Source organism: Netta rufina (assembly GCF_964035555.1).
Source record: "Netta rufina genome assembly, chromosome: 8".
In the NCBI taxonomy this organism is placed as follows: domain Eukaryota; kingdom Metazoa; phylum Chordata; class Aves; order Anseriformes; family Anatidae; genus Netta; species Netta rufina.
Genome location: NC_140131.1, coordinates 5683237 through 5693375, shown reverse-complemented (window position 1 = coordinate 5693375; position 10139 = coordinate 5683237). Strand labels below are relative to the sequence as shown.

Sequence of the window (10139 nt, the reverse complement as noted above, 5' to 3'; positions counted from 1 at the left end):
ACATAAAATACTAGAGTAAACTGAGTAAGTTATAGAGAAAACAGAGTCTTTATTATGCCTCATTTTCTTTCAAATACATATAAAGGGGAAAATTGTAATAGACTTGAAGCTGCATCCTTATGCAATTCTTCATCTCATTCCAAAAATTTATTTTGAAATTGTTCTGTCTTCTCTGTGTGGTAGTCCTGCTAATGGTGTGTGATAAGCTAACTCAAATGTCTATATAATCATATAACAGGATTGGAATAGCAGAATTCTTTGAACTGTCTGCTGCAATAAATAACTCACTAGCAAAATAAAATTCTGGCTTTTCTATAAAAAGCATGTCTAGTTGTTTGAAACAAAGTATATGGAAAGTATAATAAATCCTGAATGCTGAGGTGAAAATTGCTCAAAAAAATCTCCACAACTTTCAAAGACATGGTTTATTAATGGAGAAACTTTTACCAGGCCTGTGGCTGGTAGACCTTTCTCTAGACAGAAGAGTGATGAATTTAAGTGTTTTTGAGTAAATGTCTTGAATATTAGTATTATGTGACTGAGAGTAGAAAATTACTGTGGAAAATGTATGTAGCCTACCTTTCTCCTCCACTGCTTTAGCATCCAAATGAACAGGAATTGTGTATTTACAATAAAATGTAATTACAGATTTTTTTTTGTTTATTTTTAATGTGTCATCTATGCTCCTGGATTCTGTAGCTAAATATCCACATCCTGAACATTCTGCAAAAATAGGGGGCAGAAGATTAGGAACACATTAGCTGTCTGTATGTAACACAGAGTCAGTGTCTAGATGATTAACGAAACATCAGAGCCCCAGCACAAGCAAGCAACACCAAGACTGCATTTAGAAGTAGTATTAACCAAGTACTTTTCTGAACTAGGAACAAATAGTAACATCTTTAGGTCAAATTTTCAAAGACATTTAGCCAAAATGCACACAGGCCTATACACATGAAGCTGGTTTTCCGGACAGCACTCTAGAAGTCTTCCAGGGAAAAAGGTCTGCAACTGAGGACAGGCCAATGACTACATTTGCAGGCGTATTTTGCTGTTTCCCACTTGCAAAAGAAACTGCTGGTGTGCATGCAATCCAGCACTCAGTGTCTACAGTGCTGCAGTGGTCTCTCCTCCATGACATGCTGTGTGCCTGGGCAGACTCAGCCCTGCTCCTGCACAGCACCCCTGAATGTGGGCTGCAAAGGTGTGGCTGAAAGCCCTTCACAGAAAGAGACTCACAGTCCGCAAAATCTGCAGCCTGGGATTGCTCCTGCGTTGGGTGGTCTAGGGAATGAATTGTGTGTCTGCGTTGAGGATTTAGGTTTGAATTGCTTCCAGAGCAAGTCTGGTTTTGTATGCTGGTATTGCACTCATGCAAACATATCCTCGAGAGCCAAAGTCCTACTGGAAGCCTGTGAGACTCAGATGCAAAATCCTAGTGGGTCTTTTGCAAAGTGAGAAGCCTGAATCAAGGTGGAGCCTCGGGGGCTTGCAGAGCACAGCGGCTGGATGCTCACTGCCAGAGCAAACCAGATTGTTGTGGTAAAGGTGCTGCTAGCTCAGGACTTACACACACAGATGTGAAGACACTGAAGTCTTGCAGGAAGATCTGCTCCGCAAGAAGGGCCTGCACAGCAAGGCTGCTGTGAAACATACTCTGTTGCATATTAGAATTGTTTCAGGGCAGTAGGTAGGCCCTACTTGGTTCTCTTAAAACTCAGAGTTAAACAAACTTGTTCATATCTGCTTGAGGTTTATTTTTATTCTTTTAAATGCAGAAATGATTATGGGTATCTCACGATTTTAAAACAGAATTAGCTCTTGCATGTGTGCAAAAAAATCAGTCATGTCATGTCTCACATTGCAAAGTGGAGAGTTTGCCCAGAAATGGGCTACTGTGTAAACAACAGTTTTGTAGCTACCAACAGTAACAAATAACAAGTGCTTTATTACGAATACTTGAACTGGAGCATTCCTTTATTTCCAATTGTAAGCCAGTCTTTGTTTCCAGAGACGAAGGAATTCTGAGACAAGGAGACAGATCTTTCAAATGGTGTGTGCTTTCCGCCTTCATCTCAGTACCTTGTTTTGAAAAACAGAAAGATGAAACAGTGTTTTCTTCTGCTGAAGCAGTCAGTCTCCTCCTAATCATGAGAAGTATACTGCAAATTAGAAACAAAATGGAGCTGAAATCCTGTGCACATTAAAAGCAAATGCATGAGATGTATGAAAATGAGTGGGGACATTAAAGTGCCAAAAGGGAAAACTGTCACTTAAGGGTGTAAGGGATGGTGCATTTCTCTCCCATGCACACTCCTGCCAGTCCAAAACTCCCCATCTCCACGTGCACCAGCACAGGGAAATCAACTAAAGCGTGCTCCACTTGTCCCTGTGCTCCTGCAGGTGCAGCCCCCTCCCTGTGTCATTTTCCAACCCCCATGGCTGAGCTCTGCCTCCAGCCCTGCTGGGGGGCTGCAGGGGGAGGCGGGCAGCTACAGCTGAGCCTGGCCCAGGGAGGGGAGGCCTGCGGGACATGGCAGCCCCTTAGCCCAGCCTCCCCACAGCAGGGCATTCCCCACCCCTGCAATGGGCTCTCCTGCCCCGCCTGTCCCAGTTGCTACATGCTGGGGTGGAGGTGGCCATGCCCTATATATAAGTGCCCTGGAGGGCTCTGCTGGGGTGTGCTGGGCTGGTGAGGTGTGCTGGTGTGGTAGAGAGCTGGTTATGGAGGCCAGGGAGGCCACGGCGGCGAAGGCAGCGGTGCGGACCCCGAAGTGCTCCCGGTGCCGTAACCACGGCTTCGTGGTGCCGGTGAAGGGCCACGCCGGGCAGTGCCGCTGGAAGCTGTGCCCCTGCGACAAGTGCTCCCTCATCACCGAGCGCCAGAAGATCATGGCCGCCCAGAAGGCCCTGAGGCAGCAGGTGCCCGACTGTCCGAGCAGGGCGGCCGTGGGCCCTGTGCCCCCAGGAGAAGGCCCCAGGGTGGCTGCAGGTGCGGCCATCACCCCTGAGCAGAGCAGCCATGAGGGGACGAAGGGCGGCCAGCCCGTCGGTGGCAGTGACAAAGGCATGGCACGCAGGGGGCTGCCACCACCTCCTGGTGGCCCTCCCTTCTGGGACTACGGTAAGGCTCCAGCTCCTCAAAAAGCCATTCCTGCCTCTCCTTCTTTCCTCCCTCGTTGCAGGTACCCGTGCTGAATGTGCAGCCCCAGGTTTCTTTTTCCTTTGGTGGGGCTTGCAGCGCGGCTCATGGAGCTCTTGCTGCTTGGTGCAAGGTTGAAGCTCCATCAGTTGGCTCTTCTCTGGGAGGGAAATTAGGGAGGGAAATCAAACTCTGCTGGACTGCAGCACAGGTGTTTGTACATGTTTCTCAGAGTACTGTATTCACAGGCACAAGCCTCCAGCAACAAAAATGCTAAAAAACATGGGATGGCAAGTAAATGAGGAAGTTACTGCTGTAGTTGCCTGGAGCAAGCGTTTTATGGTAGCACTGTAAAAGAATGAGACCTTTTGGCCTTAATTCCTGCAGCGAAGATTAAGTTTGGGTCAGGTCACTTGGTGCAAAACTACATTTTGATTTTAAGAGCAGAGGATAGGTTTTGCAGGTGAAAAAAATGTATGGTCTGTCACCTCTTAAATTGCTTCTTTTAATAGAGTCTTTCATGCAACTTGTCTAGTTTATTACTATTTATTACAGTAACTTCACACTATTACTATTTACTATAGTAATTTTATGGAAATCCCTACTGACTGCAGTAGTCATTAGTCTGGGCCTCTGATGGCAGTCTACAAGGCAAAGAAAATGCTGGTCTGAGAAGCGCGGAGCAAAGAGGCATTTCAGACATCTGCTGTTCCCACCTAGTCTGTCAGTAGCTGCTCTTTTTTTTTTTTTTTTTTAAGCTTGGTTTCCCAAGGAAATGATGCATATAATGCTGGCTATGTAAGTGCCTATCAGTCCATCCCTTAATTATTTTTTTTCATCTGTTGACCAATTTCAAAAAGGCTTGGGAACAGACAATATAACTGCAGTACTCCAGAAGTAGACATACTCTAGAAGCAAATTCTTCCACTTTTTTACCAGCAGGAGGATGTGTAGACAAGAAAGAGCCTATTTGTATTCAGATAGACACTCTGTTTTTTAAGACTTAAGAGGGGCCATATAAGAGCCCAGACACAAGGTAAAAAAGCAAAAGAAGTAATTGATTCCTGCATTTGAAATTGCCTGGGTACATCAAGGTCACTAAAAATAGGACGTTCGCTGTTAACTTATGAAGTGACAGCACTGAAGTTAGAACCCTATTATTTCTCTATATTATTAAGTTTTGCTGTAGTTAAAAGTCCTAAGGTAAGTTGTTTTTTCTTGCTGTTGCAGATGTGCTGAAAGAAGATTCTGCAGAGAGTGCTTTACTAAGGCCTAGCTTCACAATGCACAAGGCAGAAGAGTATGCAGATCATTATGTAGCATTGTATTATCTGTTGCACTTTTCCTTTGTTCCTTAAAAGATCATAAAATAAATTAATGAGGAGCTAAACATGAAACCAAGGAACCAGATTTTCCTGGCTAAGAGTGGAATTTGGTCCTGCAGTTACATCTCTGAACTCCTTAGAATTACAGTGATACTTTTATTTGTTCTTTTCTCATTGTTTCCTAGCTCACCCTGCTTTTCCTCCAGAATATATGGTCAACTCAGAATACATGGAGAGAGACCCTCCAAAAGTGTATCCTGGCTGTTCTGGGGTGTATCCTTACCACCCATTTCCAATGGGCTTCGCCATCAATCAGCCAAGCTGTAGGGGAGCGCCATCACCTCCAGGGATACCACTTCAGAAAGGTTTCCGACACATTCCTGGCAACTATGGGCCAGGGAATGCAGCTTCTGTGTCAGTAAGTAGGTTTTCTTTTTTATTATTATTATTAATTAATTCTAGAAGTACTGCTGTAGTTGGACTAAAAGATCTTTGAAGTTCCCTTCCAGCTGAACTGAAACTATTCTGTTCCATTCTATTGTGTTCTGTTCTGTTCCATTCTAATCTGTTCTGTTCCATTCTGATCTGTTCTGTTCTATATTCAAATCAACTTTCAAATCACAGAGACTTGCTAAGGAGCAAGATCCTAATTTGCCTGTCACTTGTAATGGTGTGCGTAGGCACTTGTAGTTCTTTTCAGTCATGTTGATTTATATGGGTGTTGTCCAGTTTTTGTACCATGGTTGGACACATTATTAGATTTCCAGCTGCCATGTGCTACTCTGTCTGCATTGGGTACAGCTCAGCAGTTCATATCAAGACAAAGTGGTCTGCCTCAAAACAAACAAATGTATTCTGTTCACATAATAAATCCCTGACACGTTTTAGGGGTTATTAAGAAAGAAGGTGGTTAACAACAGTCTGTAGCACAGATAAATTATCCCAGTGGACCAGATATGCACAGGTTGGAAAATCTCTTTTCTAGACCACCACCGTATGTGGTTTTGAACTTAACTTTTAACTGCTTTGAAACAGACAGAAAGGTCTTATGCAAGCTTTGTCTGTACCTTGAGACAGGATGCATGGCCAGATCCAACAGAGATGTGCTCCTATTTCTCTGATGCTATGGCTTCTGAAGGGTGGAAAACTCTCCTTGTACACGGAATGAGTTTTGGCGTGCTCTAACAGGTCCTGTAACCACACAAAACAAGGTCTGTTGGGCATGCTGTGGTGCACACCAGCCCTGCAGTGAAGGTAGAGCCACTAACTTCACTGGGCTCAGAGAAAAATCTATAATTGTCAGGGAAGTGATGGCAAGAAACATTTTCCTACATTGCCTCTCCATTGCATGATGGTTCTTAAACTTATTAAGTGGCAAATGTACCAGGTCAGTGGTGAAGGTGAACTGCTCCTGATTTAAACCCACTGCTCTGATGAGATGACAGAATGGATAATGAGGACTTATAAGGTCAGTTGCAGCTGAAACATGGTCTGAGAAGCTGCTACCTCGCAGTTCATGCATGTTGCACTATTCACAAGCTTTGCACGTGCTAATATATGCACAGACATGGTGACATATGGCCATAAAATGGACAAAAAAAACCATCTGGGATTGTCAGAGGTAAAAATTCAAACAGAAATTGCATGATATTGCAGATGTGTCCTGGAGAGAGTCTCTAAATTAAGGTTCTCTGCTCCATGTGTTTCTGCAGATTCCAGATGGAGGTGGAGATTTCCATCAAGGATACTACGCTCCTCTGCCTCAGTTCATCCCACCAGGTTTTCTGCCGGGTGTTCATTACATTCCACCTCCCCTTTCGCTGAACATGTTGGCTGAAACAACCAAGGAAGCACATGGTAAGGATGAGCCTTGGGAGATCCAGTTTTAACCTGATTTCAATACCTAACAACCAAGGTGGACACCCCCCAAGAAACCCTGATTCTAGATTCAGTTTTCAGGGTTTCCCAGATCCCTGTGATGGTGCCATGACTGAGATTCTGAAGTCCCAGGACAGACTGGCAGCTTGTACAGTTCTAGGCAGGGCTAACTTACGGAAAGCAGCCTTCCATTCTTGGTCTTTCCAGCCAAAAAGCGCCTCAATCTCACTCAGACATTGGATGCTGCAGGACTCAGAGCCATTCCAGAATATGATCTCTGATGTGATCTAAATGTAAATATTTGTCTAAATAGTTAGTCTGCAGGACATATTAAAAAAAAAAAAAAAGTTTGGCTCTGTTGCAATTTAAGCAAAATGTTAAAAAATACAGGCTAGCACTTAGCATGAACAATGTGAAATTTCTTGCTTATATGGAAATACTATATTTTAATTGCTGTAGGTGAAAGATTGACTCTTCAAAATCTCAAATTGTTTATATTGAATCTCACAGGATTTTAAATTACTGGCATAGGTAAGTTTGTGTGTCCCTCTCTTTTGTGTCTTTTTCATGTGTTGTGCATATTTCTGTTTTTCATTTGGCTACAGCTAGCTGTGACCACAAGAGGGTAGAGCTGCTCAGAGAATTAACCACTACTATGAGACGAGTGAATAGCCAGTTTCATGTTAAATTCTTTTTGAAAATACAGATAAATAAATGTAACTTTATTTCTCTTCTTGAAATGAAAATAAGAAATGATAAATCTGACTGTTCAGAACACAGATTGCAATCATCACTCAGTGAAAAATTAAATCTCTTGTATAAGAGGGATTAGAAATCGAGGACTGTAATTGTATCATTTGAATTAAAAAGATGGTGGTGGTGGTTATGTGGGACAAAATAAAAGTTGAGAGTTTCTTTGGCTTAGTTTCTCAACAAAATAAGGCTTGTGAAGTCTCATTTTTGTTAATGTTAGTTCCCTCATAACTCTTCAACCCATCAGTTATTTTCAGCCAAACATATCTGTTGTGATCACAGGCCTACACAATATTGATCTGCAAGGGAAGCATATGCCTCCCACAAAATCATCTCTGCAGCCATGAAGTGGTGTTTGGCTAGCAGTCAGTTTGTGCTGAATTTGTAACTGATGTGTTTGAACCTTGGCCAGCAACCAAGTCCCTGACAGTCAGCCCAGCAGTGGGCATGGATCTCCAGAGCAGTCTGCTTCATGTCTGGCTGGAAAGCCAAGGAAAAATAAGAAGGAGAAGTGGACAAGAGGAAAATGAAGAATATGGAAGTATGGGGGGTGTATGGACATCACAGAAATGTGAAGAGATTTTAAGATATTGATAAAGGTATTGGGACTTTAATGCAGAGTGCAGGAGATACTGGGCTGCTGGAGGTAAAGTAATTTTGGATGAGTTCAAGGGGAAGAGAGGTAGCTGAGGGCTGGCAGGCAAAGCAGAAAGTGTATGTGAGGGTTAATGTTTTTTGTTGCTTAGTGGGAACAAGAAATCTGGGGGATACTGCAGCTGTTCTGCTGGGTGTGTAGAAAAGGGAAGGAACTAGGAGTAGCAGACAAGCATAGGGGACATGGAGAGAATTACGGGTGTTGCATAAGGAAAACAGAGGAAATACAGTCCTGTATTAGTAGAGTGAAGCTTTACTGGAAAAACAGTCATGAAAACAGGCAAATGGGTAGAGAAGAGAGGTCATGAGAGCATCTCCCTAGAGAGCAAAATGCCATCTAATGACCTCAGCCCTTACTACACACCAGGGAAATCACAACCCAGGCATAAAGCCATAGGAAACAATGCATCATGGATTATGCTGTTCAGAGAACAAACTAGTTTTCTTAGTGCCAGGGATGAGGTACAAATTAATTCCACTACATAGTATTTTTGTTCCAGGATATGTAGGAATTTGCAATTGTGACCCAGTGAGGGGGATATTTCTATATGAGGTCATATACAAAATAGCCTTGCGGCAGAAGATACAGATATAGAGGGAAGCTACAGTGAAACTAACAATTCCTTGATTCTGGTTTTGAAGATGCTTGAAAAACCAGAAAAGCTGTAACACTCAGTACATAGGGATGTGTTAGGATCACGTCATGTGTTTTTTCCTAAGAAAGGGACTAATTCAAATCTGCAATTAGACTTGAGAACATCCTTCCTCCAGAGAGACCTGAATTGAAGTGAAATCGTTTCTCTGGCCAAACAGTTGCAAGAAAATGGATTTAGAAAATTCTGGCAGTGGATAACTGGAGAGAAGAAATGTCTGCAGTCTCTGAAGGGAATATGAGATGGTGACAATTTTTATTTTTATTTTTTAAAAAAGCACATCCTATTTAAAAAAAGATTTTCCAAGGCTAGAAGCTGCTGCCAGAAAGATTTAAGTCAATAGTTCACTGCAGCTGAATGGAATGACTGAGGTCAGTTAGGTTTACAGTGGTGATTTGGTATGGACCATGTTGTACAATTTCAAGCTGTATTTAGTGTTATGGAGATTTGACAAAATAAGCACGAGGTATGTCCAGTGAAACAGCCAGTATGGCATTTCAGTCTGGTTGCAGGTTGTTGGCTTTCTAAAAGAATAAACCACAGAAAAAGAAACAAAAACCCAAGTTGCCACTTGAGAAAACGAGTCAGGTAATTTGTAAAATAGCAAATAGGCAGGTAATTTGTACAATAGAAGTTCCTAGTTGGATGTGAAGAGAATTATTCACTGCGTCCAGTCCTTTAAAAATTCGTAGCAGTGTTCAAAAGACATGGCATAGATTCTCTGCAGTTAAGTGTGCAGAAGAGCCTGCCTCAAACTTCTATTCCAGTGAAGCTTCAGTGTTTGCCATCTTGAAGCAAGCACTCTTGCTTCATTTCTTGAAGCACAGCTGAAACAATGTAGTGCTGTCTGAAGTACCATGTCTCAGCTTGGAGGGCTCTTGATGTGAAGCACCTTTGAATTAACTGCACTGAAAAACAAGCTGGATTTTTTAAAGTGCACTGGGAATTTACCTCTGGAAGTGCGATATATATGTGTAAGGCAAATTGAAATACAGGGATTTGGGTGTTGCCTTGTTTGTTTGTGTTCAATGTTTTTCTTTCTTTCTTTTTTTTTTTTTTTTTTTTTTCCAGCTACTGCAGCTGACAGCCAGGATTCAGGGGTGGTTTGTGAACCTAGCCAGCCATCTTCATCCCCAGAAGAAGCAAATGGAGACCAATCTGTATATTCTAAACAGTAAATGGCTTGGAGAAAAGACAAGTGGCAGGCAGCATTGTTTTCATTATTTTCAGTATTGAGGAGAGTGTTAGTTGATACAAGGCTAGACTGACACTTAGTTACTGAGCAGCCACAACAGCTGAAGAAGGGGATTAGTCCCCTGCTCGCTTTATGATCATGTTAGAGCTACCAACCTCACAGCTCTGCTCCTTAGGAGCTCCTCATTCCTCTACTGTAAAGCTTGTTCATAAAAAAGGTTTTCCAAAGGGAAGGTAAATCCCATCCTCCTTAAGCAGGTGGAAGCAGGAAGGATTATGACTGATTTCTGGTTCCTTTGCTGAGGTTAGATGACTCCTTGATTTTAGAGTGAGGTCTCCAAGCCATGTACGCTTTGTAGCCTTCTCTTGTTCATGATGGTAATCAAAAATGTGTTGTTTGTATATCAATTTGCTGTAAAGGAAACATAGTTCTGAATATTATGGAAGAGTTAAGTTACGTAGAGCCTGAAGACTGAGTGAGAGAAGATGGGAAGACAGTCTGGGTTACTGATGTACCTGGTTGTCTAAGAACCAGGTTCT

The 10139-nt window shown here is 42.6% G+C and overlaps 1 protein-coding gene across 1 annotated transcript; it reads left to right on the top strand.

Annotated features, from left to right (window-relative positions):
• Positions 1 to 2724: 2724 nt before the first annotated feature.
• Positions 2725 to 9583, top strand: DMRTB1 (DMRT like family B with proline rich C-terminal 1; the record flags this gene model as incomplete). The annotated part of the gene is made up of 4 exons (XM_084290898.1): positions 2725 to 3124; positions 4653 to 4885; positions 6180 to 6324; positions 9477 to 9583. The coding sequence occupies 4 exons, from the start codon at positions 2725 to 2727 to the stop codon at positions 9581 to 9583; spliced, it is 885 nt and encodes a 294-aa protein (XP_084147024.1).
• Between the last annotated feature and the right edge of the window lie 556 nt (positions 9584 to 10139).